The sequence below is a fragment of the Peromyscus maniculatus genome, chromosome 3, assembly GCF_049852395.1.
Source record: "Peromyscus maniculatus bairdii isolate BWxNUB_F1_BW_parent chromosome 3, HU_Pman_BW_mat_3.1, whole genome shotgun sequence".
NCBI lineage: Eukaryota > Metazoa > Chordata > Mammalia > Rodentia > Cricetidae > Peromyscus > Peromyscus maniculatus.
Genome location: NC_134854.1, coordinates 141,663,563 through 141,681,041, shown reverse-complemented (window position 1 = coordinate 141,681,041; position 17,479 = coordinate 141,663,563). Strand labels below are relative to the sequence as shown.

The 17,479-nt window shown below is 54.7% G+C and overlaps 2 protein-coding genes across 4 annotated transcripts in view; one reads left to right on the top strand and one right to left on the bottom strand.

Moving 5' to 3' along the window:
* The window catches only part of Cacna2d4 (calcium voltage-gated channel auxiliary subunit alpha2delta 4), a 110,742-nt gene that overhangs the window by 22,203 nt on the left and 71,060 nt on the right, over positions 1-17,479 (bottom strand). The window lies entirely within an intron of this gene.
* On the top strand, positions 49-16,079 carry Lrtm2 (leucine rich repeat transmembrane protein 2). Its single transcript, XM_016004491.3, has 5 exons — positions 49-365; positions 6,594-6,791; positions 7,252-7,384; positions 10,132-10,722; positions 13,606-16,079. The coding sequence occupies exons 3-5, from the start codon at positions 7,318-7,320 to the stop codon at positions 14,058-14,060; spliced, it is 1,113 nt and encodes a 370-aa protein (XP_015859977.1). The 5' UTR covers positions 49-365; positions 6,594-6,791; positions 7,252-7,317; the 3' UTR covers positions 14,061-16,079.

Here is a 17,479-nt window from a genome sequence, read left to right as displayed (position 1 = left end):
TACCACAGAGCTTGGGCGACCGATGCGATGCGCGTGCCCGCCATCGCAGATGCGCCCCAGCTGTCACTCCGCCGCGCGCTCTCCTCCCTCTGCTCGCTCGCTGTTGAGCACGCGCTCTCTGCTCCCTCTGCCTCTCCCCCTCTTCGGTCTGTCTTCCTCCCGCCCTCCTCCCTCTTTCGCTTCAGTTTGTCGCTGACCCCGCAGCCCCCTCCCCGGCAGCGACAGCTCAGCCTGTGGGTCCGCTTCCTTGGCAGGCGCTGCCCAGGCTCCCGCTGCCCTGAACCAGACCCGACACCCCGCGTTCTGCCTTCCAAGCTGCCCATGTCCAGCTACCTGGTCTGAGCATCAGGTCCCAGTGCAAAAAGGTGAGTTGTGAGCAGTTTCTGGGAGAGAAAGAGCCGGCGCAAAAGGAGGATGGCTTGGGTATGGGAACTAGGGGCCATCTACATTGGGCCACCTGGATTAGCAGGCTTAGCAGGGCTTCCTTCCTAGGGCAGTTGCTGGGGTGGGGTGGGGGGGACCAGATACTTAGTCCAGACACCTGGGCAACCCAAAGGTACAGAGCATTAGGAACTCTGACCCCTCAGTGCTGGGGATATAGCTGTGTTTTCTGCTAAGGAGGGGTTAGGGAGAGGGGGGCAGGGAGGAGAACAGTTCTGGTGCCACATGATGGCACCGGGTAGCACGGAAATGTCCCTGCAGCAGGAGGAGCGGCTACCAGAGGAGAGGGAGACAGCTTGGGTGTTGGAGACAGGCTGGTATACAGAGAGGCTTGGAGTGGGGGTGGAGGGTGGAGGACCCACTGAGGGAGGCAAGGGCTGGACCTTTCTTGCTCTGGCTGGGTTTGCTGGCCTTCAGGTAGCTGTCCTTGGACAAGGGTGCAAAGGAGCCCTTGCTAGTTGAGACAGTCTTTGCAGTCCTGACGGAGCCCTCCCTGGTGGGGGTGTGGCTGGGAGTGAAGGAGGGGTATCTGCTAGTTCTTCCTTACAAACCCAGGCCTTGATTTTAGCACACTCAAGAGCCAGACGAGCCAGGAACTGGAGATGCTTAGGTGGCCTGCCGCTGCATAATGGCCTTTGCAGCAGGTGGGCCAGATGCCTTAGGAGCGCCGGGCACTGAGTGTAGGGGGCAGTGTACAGCCAGGTCACATTCACCTGGCTGCCTGGCTCTCATGGGCATGGATGCCCGACTCGGATCAGGACATTGGTTTTCAGGAGCCCCAGGCCCATTTCATAACGCTGGATTCTGCCCAGGAATCTGCAGTTCAAATTCCTGTATGGCCGGCAGGTCTGGGGCTGGGCTCTGATTGGTTGCTCTGCCTCCCACCCCCAGCTGTCTGCATTCCAGGGTGGTGGTGGGGATGTTGGCACCAAGCTGCCAGGGTTTGTTGGGCATTGCCTTGTGTGACTCAGATTGACAGGCCCGCAGCTTAGATAACTACAGCAGGTGGGGGGAGGGGAAGGAGCCAGCATGTGGCACTGGGCGGGGGAAGTCCAGCTGGTAGGGAAATCCAACATCAGCTTCCAAGCTGCCAAGAAGAGCCCAGCGCTCCCACCCCCACCTTCCCACCGCAGGAGGGCTCTGGCTCTGCCAGAAGAGGGAGCCGGGGAAAACCAGGCAGGGCAGGCAAAGAGGCGGGCTTCTTAAGCCCCCTCGGTTTGTGTTCTTTGAGGTTTGACTAGAGGACTTGTCTGGTTACCCTATTCTCAGGACAAGCTTACCCTGTTCTCACTTCCCCGGTGCCAAGACCCAGAGCCAGGGTCTTGCTTTGGTCAGGTGGGTGTTGAGGGAGGGAGCTGGAATGGGTGGTGTGTGTGCATGTGTGTGTGTGTGTGTGTGTGTGTGTGTGTGTGTTGCCTGTGTCTGTGTGTGTGTCTGTATGTGTACAATGCTGGGAAGAGGAGGGAGTCAGGATGAAGCTTGGGTGTGGGTTAGGTGATCCTTCTTGGCTCCTGCCCAGGGAGGCAGTGAATGGTGGGAACCTTCTGGGTCCTTCCTCAGTGGACTCTTCAGCTTCCCAGAGCAACCCAGGAGTGTGCTGGGTGACTCAAGGGCCTTCCTGTTCTGCTTCCCAGGGATTCTATCAGAGACAGGGAGAATTTGATAAGGAAATGTGGCTCAAGAAGCTGGAAGCAAGAAGACAGTGTACTGAGAGGAACCTGGAAGAAGGGTGTGTGGCCGTTCCAAGCAGACATCTAGAAGGGGTTAGAAACTGCTTTACTGGGCAGTGTGTGCTTAGGGGTGACGGGTGGGGCAGATGTGGGGTCTTTCCTAGAAGGACCTCATGGCCAGGCAGGTGACAGCAACCCAGTTTCCTGTGTTCTGGGCTACATGGAATTCCAGTTGCTCAGACCAGATGTCCAGACTCCCTGGAAGTCCTCTGAGATGGGGCAGGATGACTTGTGGGCTTACTGTCCTAGCTCAGCTACCCTCTGGCCCTGAGCCTCCCTGAGGAACAAAGGAGTAGAGTAGACCACACATGCCCCTTTGCTTCCCTCCTGGTGTGTGGAGCTGGGGCCCTGGGGCAGAAGCCTTGACCCAGGGGAGACAGATACTTGGGAGCATGTGCACAGCACTGGCCCAGGCGTCAGGAAGCTGAGAGCATGGACAGGATGCATGTTGTGGACACTTGATTTGAGGGGTACTGAGAAGGAGCTCAGAGGACCCTGTGGCTCCCAGGCCTGGGGTGAGGGTTCTTTTGTTTTTTGTTTGTTTTTGGTTTTTAGTTGAGTGTGAGCCCACATCATAGGGAGAGTAGGCCTCCAACTGTAGGAGAAATTGGAGGGCAGGTACACTCCGTCATCCTAACCTTGGTGCTCTGCAGAGCAAGCCTGGCTGGCTGCTTCAAGCTGGGGGAGGGGGCAGCTGGGGTTCCAGGGGAACCAGCTCCCACACCCTATGTCTAGTGGGTAGAGCAGCCGCTGGGCTAGCAGGAACACGAGGCACTTCTGCCTGCACCTTGCTACTGCCTCACCTGCCTGCTGCTCCAACCCTCCACTCCCCGGCTGCCCTACAACCTCCATCCGCTCTCGGCCAGGAGTGGTTTTCTAGCTTTCTTCCAGCCTCTGGGTAGGATGGGGACAGGGATGGCTGTTTGCTCAGCTCCAGTGAAACAGCGATGAGGAGATGGCTTATAAACTGTAACGTTCTATATGAACGAGGGCTGTCTGTCCCTGTTTCTGACTCAGCCTTTACCCGAGGGATGGGGCTCAGGCAGAAGATGATGAGGGCAACCGAGTTAGCAGCTTTGTGGCCAGGTAACTCAGGTCCAATCTATAGTCTTCCATTTGCCCAAGCTTTTCCATGCCTCAGTTTCCCTATGGCATCGATAGCAACTCTAACCCTGAGCTGTATGAACGCCAAGAACACTGTAGTTCTTTGACTGTGGCCGTTAGCATCCTTCCATGTAAAGGCTTGCAGGAGCTCCTCAGGTTGGTGCTCTTGTCTTGCCCTGCCTTAGGCAAGGTTAGTTAAGATTTTGGGTGAGCCCCAGACTTATTTTTCCTTTATATCTGTCATTTTCGGTCCCAGCTCCTCCAGGCTCACTGTATACAGCCTATGGTGTCTCCCGTTCCCTGGCCTAGAGGTGGGTAGCTGTTAGAGCCTGCCTGAGAGGTCTGGTCTACACTTGAATATGTCCCCGAACTGCCTGGGATCTTGGTACCTGACAGATTCACACTTAGCCTGCCTGGGTGGGACCTGAGATTCAGCATTTCCGAAAGGTTCTAGGCTTTCTGATCTTATTTAGCCCCTCAGAGTCAAAACCACATGTTTCCGACTTATCAGCTCCTAGCTGATCAGCCCCATTCTTCCCCGGAGCCTGGAGGAGTCCAGGGACCCTGCTGGGACCAGCCCTGTCCCTCTGCTCTCTGTTTCTGGGGCTAGGACAAAATGCAGGTTAGTTTTTGGAGCAGATCCTGAATCCAGTGCCCATGAGCTTCAAGATGTGTGTGTGTGTGTGTGTGTGTGTGTGTGTCTGGACAGAGAACCCTTCTGCCAGGACCTCCAACCCTCTTCTGTCTCCCACTCCCATGGAGTGTTAATTTATTCCAGCAGTTGGCTAGTCCCTGCAGCAGCAGCTGTCCGCTGCTTCCCGATGTAGGTCACCCCTTTCCTGAGGAGTCTCTGCTGTTTCAGGGCGGAAGGGTCTTTCGCTGGGAGGTGTCTGAGTGGACTTAGGGTGGCAAGGCTAGGGAGTGCCCCTCCCCCACGTCTCTCAGAGGATCAGGAAGGCACTGACATCACCTTGGAGGCCACTAATCAGGGGAGGTAGATCAGCTACCTAGAGAGAGCCGGGGCATCTTCTCCTAGGCATGTCCTCTTTTCTCCAGAGGATGGATACCAGTCACCAGGGTCCTTCCTGCCACCTCAGTAAACAGCACCCCGGTCTGTGCTGGTTACGAATGGCCCCTGAGCATTGTTGCAGGGTGGCCATGAGGGGGCAGATTGGGAGGAAGAGCCTTCATGGACCCTCAGGTGGAGGTCAACCTCCGCAGCCTGGCGTCCCCTGTCCACAGAAAGGGAGCAGGAGCTGGCCGGGGGGTCTTCAGCCCTACCTCAACAAGAAAACGGGCCTGGCTTTGCGGCAGATCTTCCCTCCAGGCTGGAAGTGTCCCCGTGTCCCCCTGCTGGGGCTATGCTGGAATTGTGAGGCATCCCTCTGCTGCTTGAAGGATGACAGATAAGACGTGCTGGAATGCTGCCAGCGAGGCATGTGTATGTGTGTGGGTGTGCATGCATGGGCCTCTGTATCCCAGCTCATGCCTAGATGCACCGATCTGGTACTTGTGTGTGGGAGTGCATGTGTGCAAGCACACGTGTTGTGATATGCTTAGTCGCACATCTCTCCTTATGTGCCCGCCTCACTCTGCTGCATACAGCACTTCAAGGCTGTGTCTGAGAGTTCTGTGCACACACAAGTATTTCTCCACTAGGGCCCCTGCAGGCTGACAGCCATCAGGAAGCGGGTAAACAGTCTGACTCAGAGCCTGTAACCCATCCTCACTTACCATGTAACCTTGGTGAGCTGGTTATAGCTGTGCATTTGGGTGGCTGTAATCTGTGGTTAACAGGTGCTGTGACCTGTGGTGTGACTGATGAGGGTTGGGGCGAGGGGGCCATCGTGGGAGGCAGACTGCTCAGACAGCAGGTCTGCTTGGGCATTGCACGTGAGGGGCAGAAATAAACCCAATCAGACTATGGCGAGCACGACATGGAATGGGCACCTGTGACTGGCCACAGCCTGCGTCAGGCTCAGGCATCTGTGAGACTGACCTCGCTTGATGACAAAGACACCCGTCATGGGCTCAAGGCGAGGTGGGAGCCTTTGCCAAAATTCCTTAGGTGATGTGTACCTCACACGTGCTCACTCTGTTTCCACCCACCGAGCATCAGATTGTCACTTTTAGAGTTGGAAGGTTGGGGTAGAGTTTAAGCAGTGTGTTGGAAGGAGATGGAGGACATGGATTTGAACCCACAGACTCTGCCCGTGAGTCTGAGCCAGGACAGTACTCGGAAAACCGAGGTCACGCCACTGTAACCACTGAGTGCCTGGGCCCACATACGGCAGCGAGGGCCAGGCTGCTACCCTTTCGCCTACGGCTGTGCTGAGTTACAGCCATGCTCAGTTTTGGGGAGCAATCCCTGCTGTTGCTTCCTAACTGGGAAGTAGGGGGGCAGTGAAGTCAAGGCTGGCAGATGGGCACTGAGCCAGCTGCCCTTGCTGGGAGCAGAGCAGAGTATCTGAGGGCCGCATGGGTCACAGCAGCACAGGCCGCCTTGGTGGCTTCCTGATGATCACTAGGGTAGGATGGAGTGGAGGCAGAGAATAGAAAATGGGGTTAGGCATTGTGGCGCACGCACGCCTTTAATCCCAGCACTTGGGAGTCAGAGGCAGGAGGATCTCTGTGAAATTGAGGACAGCCTGATCTACGTAACAAGTTCCAGGACAGCCTGGGCTCAAACAACAAAGAAAACGACAGCAAAATGGGGTTAGGTTGGGAGAATGCAATGGGAGCATCCCCCAGACCAGACACCCGAAGGAAACTTGGGTCGGGCTGCTCAGGCTTCTAGACAGAATCCCCGAGCATCCTGGCACCTCCACTCACCTCCTCAGTGTCAGCTCCACCCTGCCATTGGCTGGGAGCTCCAGGACTAAACGGAGCTGTGAGGGCTGCAGCCAGAACTATACAGGGGCCATGAACTAGGTAGTCAAAGGCGGCCAAACTTGCTGCCGCCATCCTGCGAGGAGTGGTTCCAGGGAACAGCGCCCTTTGGGCACTAAAGGGAGCTGGGGTATAACACAGCCTCCCCTAACTGACCCTTTCCTGGTTCCCACTGACCCTAGTGTCTTACGGTGGTGCTAGCCTCCTCTCTGATGGAGATGGCAGGGTGCAGGCTCTGGCTTCTCATCTCATAGCTCTTAACCATGTCTGGGGGGAGCTGAGGTGCTAAGGAGGCCTGGGTCCCCTTTAGGAGACACTGGGTTGTGGCAGGCCCTAGCAAGGGTAACTAGGCCCACTTGTCCCCTGGAAGAGTGATCTGCTGCCTACACCTAGCCGCCTTCCAGCCCTCTGCCATTTCACCCCCTCTAGGCTTCAGTCTCTCCCGAGCCAGCGGCCCAAGAGCAGGAACCTCTGAGCTGAAGAATCGGCTAGTCGGCAGAAGACGGATCATTGTGAGTCACCTCAAGGTGACAGTGGGATCAGGAGCAGGGGGCCACCCAGCAGCTCACACCCTGTCAGCAGGCACTACGAGGGGCGGGGCCTGGCCTCTGTCTCCCCACAGCTATGGTAAGCTGGGGGGGGGGGTGCATCCGGGTGGGGAACTGAGAGGCACGGGCGGGAGCTGGGCCTTCATTCATTTCCCTAGGAGAGATGCGCCTTGATTTCCCCACCTGTGGCGTGGTAAGCCTGGGCGGAGGAAGCAATATTGCAACAAAATCATTGGTAGAGCCCACCGAAGTGTAGAGAGGCCCCAGGGGAGTCAGGGAAAGACAGGGGAGGGAAAGAGGGGGCTGAGCTGGGGTTCGGCTGGCAGTTCCTGTGCCCTCCAGCACCCGTAGGGGGCAAACATCTAGCTTGACCCCTCTTGACCCCTCCATGCGGAGCATCACAGTGAGAGCAACAGGAGAGGGGATGAAGGATGTAAAGAGACACCTGTGCCTTGTCCCTAACCCCTGGGCTGGAACGGGCTCCAAATGTTTTGCTCCTCCCATCTCTCTCTCTCTCTCTCTCTCTCTCTCTCTCTCAGGACTGACAATTGGTGCATGCTGAGGGGCTCTCTCTCTCCAGAGCTGCAGAGAGTGTGGGTTCCACCATGCTGGCACCAGGCAGTGGCCCAGAGCAGAGGAGCAAGCTTGCCCTGCAGTGGAGGCAGGTCTCCTGTGAGTATGGGCCCAGCATGGGGGCGGGGGCAGGGGCGGTGCATCTGACAGAATGACAGCTGATGTCTGACCTTCCTGGATGCCCAAAGCCTCGCTTTGGAGGCTCAGATTCATGGCCTTGCTAAGTAACAACAGTCCATGCCGAGTGCTTTCCTGAGGCTGGGAGACAGAGGCTGGACAGCTGGTTCTGCCTGATGCTTCTTGTTCCCTGGCAGTCACAAGCCAAGAGTTCTGCTGGAGAGTGGTCCAGCTTCACTTTTAGCTGGGAATCTGTAGTATGTGTAGCATGGGTTGAGAAGAGGCAGAAATCACCTCCACCTGGGTCGCAGCCCCAGCCAGCCTCGGCTCTAAGGGAAGCTGCAATCCCACTTGGCCTCAGCCATCCATCTGCTGGATGAACCCAGAGGTCCCAGCAGGATCTGTATGCCGCAGTCTCCCCAGCTCTGTGGAGGCACTAGTGAGCTCTTAGTGTGCAGCAGTGGAAGAAAGGATCATAGGGAGCAGGTCCGTTCCTCCCTGCACACACGGCACACTAAGGTCACATGCTAGTGAAAGCAGCCTTGTCCATGAAAATTCTCTTCAAAGGGATAAGGCCAGCAGCCATGGCTGGTTTGCCCACGGCTACACAGTAAGAACTAAGAAATGGCCTAAAGGGACATCGCTCTGCCTGACCTCCCTTGGCCTTCGGTTCAGTTGCCCTAGCATGGAGCGGCCTGAATTATTCACCAGGTGAATGGCTGATCCGAGGGGCTCAGATCCCTTTCATCCTAGGATCACTCTGACACCTCTCAGTGCAGGATTATGTTTTCTTGTCTCTAGAGCTTTGTAGCAACTCAGAACTTGGCGGAGGTGGGGTGCGGGGAAAGGAGTCATTTTCTCCCTGTCCAGCTGCCAGTTTTTTCACCAAGTGTGTGGAGTGTGGCTCCTGATACTGCTTGTCCTTCTCAAGGGGTACTGATGGGTTGAGTCCCTCTCCTCTCCTCTCCTCTCCTCTCCTCTCCTCTCCTCTCCTCTCCTCTCCTCTCCTCTCCTCTCCTCTCCTCTCCTCTCCTCTCCTCTCCTCTCCTCTCCTCTCCTCCCCTCCCCTCCCCCCCCTCCCCTCCCCTCCCTCCCCTCCCCTCCCCTCCCCTCCCCTCCCCTCCCCTCCCCTCCCTTCCCCTCCCCTCCCCTCCCCTCCCTTCCCCTCCCCTCCCCTCCCCTCCCCTCCTATCTGGTTTCTTTCATTTTTTTCCTTTCTCTCTTTCTCTTCCTCCTTCCAAAGTCCCCTCCATTCCTTCTTCCATTTTCTTTAGATAGTTGTTATGTAGTGCAGGCTAGTCTCAAATCTGTGATTCTCTGCTCCAGCCTCCTAAATATTAAGTACAGATGTGTGCATCACACTTGGCTTCTCCTTGAAAGTAAGACATAAAGAGCACTGCTGTTCAGATGGTGTGTGTGTGTGTGTGTGTGTGTGTGTGTGTGTGTGTGTGTGTGTGTGTGTGTTATGGGGCAGACTGACTCAGAGAGGTGGAGGTCATTTCAGGTGACCTCAGGTAGCAAGGAGAGGTCTCCAGGTGACTGTAATAGCTAAGTTGTGCTCATTTCCCATCAAGAACAAAATGGCTCAGGTGTCAGCCTCATGGTGTATCCCTCACTGTCATCAATCCCACAAGAAAGGGCAGGGAGAGTGTCATCTTGTCTCCTCAAGCTCTGCCCTCTGGGGCTTTAGATGACTAGACACCCACCAGACAGACTGCAGACTGTCTCATCTGGGTGCCCTGCTCGGGTTGGCCAGCTGGGCTGCGGCTGGCTTTGAACTTCTCCATCTGGAGGCTTTTCTCAGGACTCAAGGTGGAGTTGATTCAATGGAGACAGAACTGTGTGAGCTATTTTCCTAGGTTCCCAGGAAGGGAGGCCTCTCTGGCACTACGGGCAGCAGGGCTGACGACAGGGCCACCACCAGAGGGGGCTGCTTTCTGAGGCTCACTTCCAGAAGCTGTCCACAGGCTGGACCCACATCCTCTACTCAGAAGGGTCTTGGGCCAAAACAGGACATGGCAAGAATCCTGTTACTTGATCCACTCAGAAATGCTACCTTGCATCCCAAGGCTAGATGTATAGGATGGGCCTGGCAGCTTCAGAGTTCACATGTAGATGGAGCCAGCCCTGGACAGACTTGGAAGCAGCTGGTTTATCCTGGTGTTACCACAGTGCTCTGATGCAGGTCCCAGGTGGGCCTGGGTCCTACCTTAGCCATGAGAATCAGGTAAACGGGACAGCATTTAAGATGCTGTATGGCATATATATTCTGGGGTCCCCTTTCATATGCAAAGTATATCTCAGTGTGATGTGGCTTCAGGTGAGGATGAGGTTCCCACAGGAAGGACCCAAGCCTTGTAGCCACTGACTTTGAAAAGTTTCCCTGGTATTTTAAAATCTTATATTTTGTAAACATTTGGAGAATTAGGGTATCTAAGTTCTGAGACTTAGCAGTGGGGGCCATGAACAGGAACTGAGAACCTGTATGGCCCGTCCTCTAGGCCACTCCACTCACTGACGAACATTTTTGGTCATAGTGTGATGTCCTTTAACATGGATGTTTCAGGTTCCTGAGCACCTTCCTGTATGGTCAGTAAATACCTGTGAACTGACTATAGTTTGTGCCAAGGGAGATGAGGCCCAGAAGGTACTAGGGCATGAGCCAGAAAGGGGGAAGCTGAGGCAGGAAAACCCAAGTCTGTTACTTTCTCCTCTGGACTCCTCCCTAGGGATCACCTGCTGGATTGCCCTGTGTGCTGTGGAGGTGCTCCCTGCCTGCCCTTTCTCCTGCACATGTGACAGTCGCAGCTTGGAGGTGGACTGCAGCGGCCTGGGCCTCACCACTGTGCCCCCGGATGTGCCCGCTGCCACCCAAAGCCTTCTGCTCCTGAACAATAAACTGAGCGCCCTGCCCAGCTGGGCATTTGCCAACCTGTCCAATTTGCAGCGGCTGGACCTGTCCAACAACTTCCTGGACCAGCTCCCTGGGTCCATTTTCCAGGACCTGGTCAACCTGACGGAGCTCCAATTGCGGAACAACAGCATCAGGACCCTGGACAGGGACCTGCTCCAGCACTCCCCGCTCCTTCGCCACCTGGATTTGTCTATCAATGGCTTGGCCCAGCTGCCCCCAGGGCTTTTTGATGGTCTCCTGGCTCTGAGATCCTTGTCCCTCCGCTCCAATCGTCTGCAGAGCCTCGACCGGCTGACATTTGAGCCTCTGGCGAGTCTGCAGCTGCTTCAGGTTGGGGACAACCCGTGGGAGTGTGACTGTAACCTTCGGGAGTTCAAGCACTGGCTGGAGTGGTTCTCCTACAGAGGTGAGCCCTACCACCCACCCCACCGGTGTGAGGAGCTGGGGTGAGGTCAGGGGAAAGAAGAACTACATCCCCCACCCTAAATATCAGTACTTCCCTGCAGGTAGGGAGGCCAGGCACTGCTCCCCTCTGCTCATTAAGACTCACTAAGGGCGTACTGTACCTTTGCCTCCCTTTCTTAGGTTTCCATGGGGACTTAGAGACACACACAGTGCTTTTTCTGTGCTCTCTGTCCCACTGGTGTGCTTCTGGGGCTTCCCTGCAGGACAGGAAGGGAAACAACAACCTGTCCTGGGGACAATAAGGCCTCCTGCCTCTTACATGAGGGTGGAACGTAACTGAAACCCACAGACACCACCATGTTCCTAGGAAGGGGGTGCCAGCTTTCTGTCCCAAGAAGTTTTGACAGAAAACTTAATAAGCACCTGGTTTCGGTTTTGCTTCCTTTCCCTTCCCTCTCCTTTAAAAAAACGTATTATTTATTTATTTGCACACATGTGTGCATGTGCATGTGTATGTGCACATGCATATGTATGCACATCTGTGCACGTATGCCCCAGAGCACATGTGGAAGTCAGAGGGCAGCTTTGGGAATTGGTTCTTTCCTTTCATCATGTAGGTTCCAGGTTATCAGGGTGGTCAGCCTAAACTCATGGCCCAGGCTTGGGACTCACTGTGTATTCCAGGATGAACCTAAACTCCGTGAGGTTTCTTCCTCAACTTTAAAAAAGCTTTATTTATTTACTTTATGGGTATGTGTGTATTCCCAACTATATTATATGCACCACGTGCATACAATGCCCCACGAAGCCAGAAGAAGGTGTCCCCTGGAACTAGAGTTATAGGCAGTTATGAGCAACCCAATATAGGTGCTGGGAACTGAACCCAGGTCCTCTACAAGAGCAGCAAGTGCTCTTACCTGCTGAGCCATCTCTCCAGACCCTTCTCCCTTTCTTAGCCCGAGAAGGTTCTATAGTGAACAAATGAATTGATCTAATGAATGCTTAACCAGGCTCATACCTGTAATCCCAGCACTTGGGAGGTAGGGCAGGGATGGAATGGGAGGCTGAATAAATAAGCACAGTGTTTAAAAGTGCCAGGTCTTGCCTGAATTCTGGCCCTGCCACCTACAAGCTGTGTGATCTTGAGAAGTTAGTTAACATCTCTGTAAAAGGGGAGAAGGTCAATCATGAGACTTAAATAGGACAGTGCATATGAGCTCTTTTGAAAAGTGCCCAGCGTAAAGGAAGTACTCGGTGGAGCACTGGCTCACTTACTCATTTGCTGGTGGAATTTGTAAAACCAAGGGCTCACAGTTAAGACTCAGCCAGCGCCCAGCACAAGGCAGCTACTTGGTGTATGTGGAATTAACAATCGGTGTTGAAATTCTGAAAACAACACAATGTGTTCCCTTACTCTTACCCCATTCATTTCCTATCCAGCCACTAACTCAGTGTTTCCATGCTACTCGGATGCATTAATTAAAAACATTTTAAACTGTAAAGTGCTTTGAGATGTTAGTCATGACGATAATTCTGATTCTGAAGTGGAGAAATGATTAATGCTGTTGTCTAGTTCCCAGTTTACAAATACCTTTTTGTGAACATTATCTATTTTAATCTCTCGAGCAGCTAATTGAGGTAGATATCCTTATCTTGCAGCTAAGAATATTCAGACATAATTAAGTAAGTTAAATAATTTCCAGGTGACAACACAGCCAGATTCAATCTCGGGTCTCTGGTGCAGGAAAATGAGGTCACTCCCTTCTCACTCCCCCAATGGCTCTGTGTCATTCTAACCAAAGGTGGCCTTGGTTACATGCTCAGTGCAGGGCCTTTCCAGAGCCACCCAGGTGGAATTAAAGACCTGGTGCTGGCTGTAGGGAGCATCCTTGTCCTTAACACGGCAGGCCGGAGCCAGTTTCCCAGACCCCATCTTCAGCCTTGCTCCCCTTAAAAAACCAAACAAAAACCTCAGTGTTTCCATCAGCATCCTGAGCATCCTGGGGTAAGATGGATGTCTGTTGTGAGATTGGACTCGAAGAAGCTGGGCTGGGAGAGGGAGCTGGAAGTGATGTAGCCGAGCCTCTCTAGAAGCTGAAAGAAGGCCTGACTCCAGCTCCGACTTCCCAGGGGGATGTCAGGTTATAGTTCGTCGTCCTGGCTCACTTACCCTACCAAGTTAGGCACTTATATTCTACCTCTGCCCCGTCTGGCCTCCTTAGCGTCATTGAAGGTAGTTTGGTGGCCTGTCTTATCGGCTCTAGCCTTCTGTATATCCAGGATTTCCTCCCTAGAAATCTTTGTGCTAGTACACCTGACAAACCAAGGCGGATGCCCTCTTCTTGGTGTTCTCAGGCCATCAAAGCCCTGTGTAGAGGAGTGGACGAGGCAATGGCTTTGGCTTTTGTTCTCGTTGTGAGAAGGAACACAGGCCAAGGTACTGTGTTGAAAACAGTGGCAAGGATTCACAGACACCAGCGAGCAGTTGGGTCCTGGGCAGAAAAATAGATGTACAGTCTGGGCAGGGACGTGACTCGCTGTACCAAAGCTGTGCCCTGAGCATGCCTCCAGCTGGAACTGCTGTCCTCCTGCAGGTCAGTGTGACCTTGGAGGGACAGGCTTGAATGAGATGGATGTGAGCTTCTCTGTGAAGTAAAATTAACAGCAATGTCCATGTTCAGTGGCTTTGGGTGGCCTCCTCTATGACATACATCTCTCATAGTCCACTGGCACTACCTCCCCTTACTCTTCCGTAATCAGGATTGACTACATTACTGTCAGGGTTGTACCTTTTGGGCCTTCCCATTTGGAGGACTAGGAGGAGGGGAGGTCACCTCAGTTCCAGATGCCTGCTCAGCACCTCTTTTTTTTCCCCCGGATGCAGGGGGTCGCCTGGACCAGCTTGCCTGTACACTACCCAAGGAACTAAGGGGGAAGGACATGCGTGCGGTCCCCATGGAGATGTTTAACTACTGTTCCCAGCTAGAGGATGAGAACAACTCTGCTGGGGTGGATGCTCCAGGGCCACCTTGCACCAAGGCTAGCCCAGAGCCTGCTAAACCTAAGCCAGGGGCTGAGCCTGAGCCCGAGCCCAGCACTGCCTGCCCTCAAAAGCAGAGGTACAGGCCCGTGAGCGTGCGGCGAGCCATCGGCACGGTGATCATCGCGGGCGTTGTGTGTGGCATCGTCTGCATCATGATGGTGGTGGCTGCTGCTTACGGCTGCATCTATGCCTCCCTCATGGCCAAGTACCACCGGGAGCTCAAGAAGCGCCAGCCGCTGATGGGGGACCCCGAGGGTGAGCATGAAGATCAGAAACAGATCTCTTCCGTGGCATGAGAGCTGTCTGTGTGGCCCAGGTAGGACAGCAAGGAGACTCCATGGGACTGCTACCAAAGGGCTGTCCTTCCCTCCATCACAGGCCCTGCCTCAGCCTGACACTGGTACTGCCTCCCTCAGCTCCCTGGCCCTCGTCTGCCCTCTAGTAGAGCAGCCTCCCAGTCTCTTTCCGAGTTTCTAGAAGCTTCCCTTGGCCAAAGGTTCCTGTGGAAGGCCCTCTCTGGGCTGCTGGTCTTTGGAACACCTGAGCTTCCCTGCAGGCTTCTGGCCACAGGGGAGAAAGAACTTACACCAGAAACATGTTCTGCATTGAGCACGTCCTCCCGCCCAGGGCCAGCTCAGCTGGTGACCCTCCCTACCTCTTGCTCATTCCCACTTCAGTCTGCATTAGGGCCTGAGAGGGAGGGACAGGGGAGCCAGAGGCAGATTTCTGTGACTCCTTTTGAAGCCAGAAAGATATTCTTAGGTCCTTGCAGTGTGAAGCTTGTCCAGCTCTCAGCGGCTGGTGCCTATGTACAAACACCCCCCAGCCCGGTGATCTGGGTCCAGTGCTTAGAAAAACCAAAGTGACTATAATGTCTTCCTTGGGTGGTCCCTTGGGTGGTCCCATTAGGTCCCTTTATCTGCTGTAGACTCCTCTGACTACATTGCTCCAGGTTTATTACTTTTATGTTTTTGTTTTAGTGTAGGGTTTTGAGACAGGGTCTTACTCTACACACTAATTCACTGTCACACACAGGGCATCGCTAAACGAGTCCCACAGACCAAAATCACACACACACACACACACACACACACACACACACACACACACACACACACACAGGTGGAGACAGAGTCCATGAGAACGTGGGGCCGAGGCCCGCTGTCCCCTCAGCATGGAGGTCACAGTCCCTCTTACTTCCTGACTACAGTCTTCCCATGTCATCAGGGGTTAGGTCCTGGACAAAAACACAGGGATCCTTTGAGACCCTCTAAAGTGGGCCAAAGCGTGCTGCTGGAGGAATTGCCCATTGCCATGGCAACCCTAGCACCTCTCCTGCTAGGTTTACCAGAGATGTAGGAGCTGTGTGTGTATGCATGACAGGTTTCAGGCCTCTGGGAGCTCACTTGCAGACCCCTGGGTATGCCCGGGAAGCTCCACCCTGCCAGGTCCCAGGCACACCCAGCAGTTTCCACTCCTGCAGCCTGCAACCTCACTTCCGTTCCTCTGCCATCTGCATCTTTTGTTCATGACCTCAAGGCTATGTCTGGGCTCTGCTCTGAAATTGGTGGTTCACCTTAAGGAGAGCAGATGTCAGGCAGTGGGTCGTCGATGAGGCTGGCTGCCTTCAACACATTCCCAACAGACTGCGGGAACAGGAACAGGATGGCTACATTCTGTTCAGAGTCCTCAGCGACGGGGCTTCCTTCCCCAGGGGTTCATGGGCTGGTGTCCTGGGAGCGTGCAAATAAATGCAGCTGGGCTGTCCAAGCTAAACCGTGGCTGCAGTCCTATCTGGAAAGGAGACTTGCCCCCTGGGCTGTGCACATTTTCAGGGTTGCTGCTTCTGTTCTCAGCTGCCCCCTCCTTAGAGACTGGTCTCCCTCTGCAGCAGATGCCAGGCTGATACCCTGCCCTGAGAAGGGTCTTGGTGGTAGCCAGAAAGAGGCCAGCTAGACCCTGAGGCACCGAGGATACGTCTATGAGGGCATCGGGGAAGCCTTTTCTTCTCCCACCCACTCTCCTAGCAGGGGTGTGCACTGGGAGTCTCAGGAGAGCTTTCAAGGTTGCTCCCTGGCTGGCAGACAGAGGGCACAGACTGCCACTCAGGATCACAGGGTCCTCTAGGCCGGGCCACAGTCTTCCTTCCTCTTTTGGCTGGCGGGCCAATCCCAGAGCTGGGATTTTCTAAGGGCCTGGGGGAGGGAGGCTGTTGTCAGTGGTGATATCTTTAGCCTGAGACAGAAGATTTTTAAAGGCAAAATTATATTTCTGGTTTGTTGTTTCAGAAGACCAATAAAGACTATTTTCCTATGTATTTCCTTGCTTTATTGGGTGGGAGGGGATGTGGGCATTGGGAGAATGGTGCCCTGTCTCCCTGCTTTGCCAGGCAGCCAAGCCATTTGCAGAGGAATGTCACCCTGATGCAGAGAGCTCCATGTGACAGATGGGCCCCCTGCTCAGTACCCAGGACCTCAGGGCTGGGAGGGATGGGAAGGTAGGACTCGGTAGGACATCCTGGGTAGGACTTGGCTCAGGACAAGGGTGATAAGCCCTGGGCAGGGCTGAGCTGGGATTCTAAACCTATCCATGCTCCAGCCTGGCAGTAACAAATGTGAGTCTCAGGGAAGAGCAAAGCTTGTGGATCAGAGGTGAGGTGAGCACACCTTGCTAGTCTCTGCAGCCAGGGCGTCCATCCAGCTCTTGACCCATCTGTCCTGGCAGTCAAGGGCAGATGAAGACCCATGTGGCATGAGGCTTGCATTTGCAGAGGAGATGGCCTGTGTTTGCCCGAGGACTCCTGTCTTGCCAGGAGGTGGGGAGATTGGTTAAGGGCTGCCCCGTTACCTCGCTTTTAGTAGCCTCACCTGGGGTCTGTGGGGCCTTGCTGGAGTTTCACAAATGCCACCTTGGCCTTTTGGGACCCACTACATAAGCACCCCACAGCTAGGCTTATGAATATGCCTCTCTCAGCCAGTGGGGCTAGAATTAGGGGTGCAAAGCAGCTGTGCAGTAGGGGGAGAAGCAAGAACGCCTCTGGGGGTGCTGCTCCAGCCCTGGAGGAAAAGCTTGACTCCCTGCGGCCCGGTTACCCCTACAGCAGGACTGGCCTCTAGCCCAGTGGTTCTGAACTCTGTCTTCAAGAGATTCACGTGGAACCTTCTTCACCTTGGAAGCTTTCTTGGGCTGACAACTCACTAAGTCAGGAATGGTCGTCAGAGAGATATGAACCCTCAGGGTACACAAAGCCATGCAGCCAGGGAGACTTTCTTCCTAGGTGTGGTCAGAGGGGGGGTAGGGTGGGGTGGGGGGTCACCTTCCTCTAGTCCCTCTGTAGCAGAGCCAAATCTGGCCTCCTCTGAGGCCCCTGCAGAAGCAGGACAGCACAGCACACATTGCCACTGAAGCCCAAGGCACGGGTCATAGAGGGAGATGCACGGAGGGTAACAGTCCTGTGTCTCCAGACCCCTAAGGTGACCCAAGCCTCTTCCAGACGGCAGGACAGGTCTCTGACACAGCCCTTGCTGACATACCATGCAGCATGCCAGCCCGTTCTGGGGAGCACCCAAGGCCCCAGCTTCCAGGGCCAGCAGACACGCCACCTACCCCTCCTTGAGCTGAAGGTCCCAGCTGGTCCCAGGATCGGGGAGGTTGTGCCAGGGACCAGGGAAAGGAAAATACAGGATGAGATGCAGGTGAACTCACAGTGTCAGGT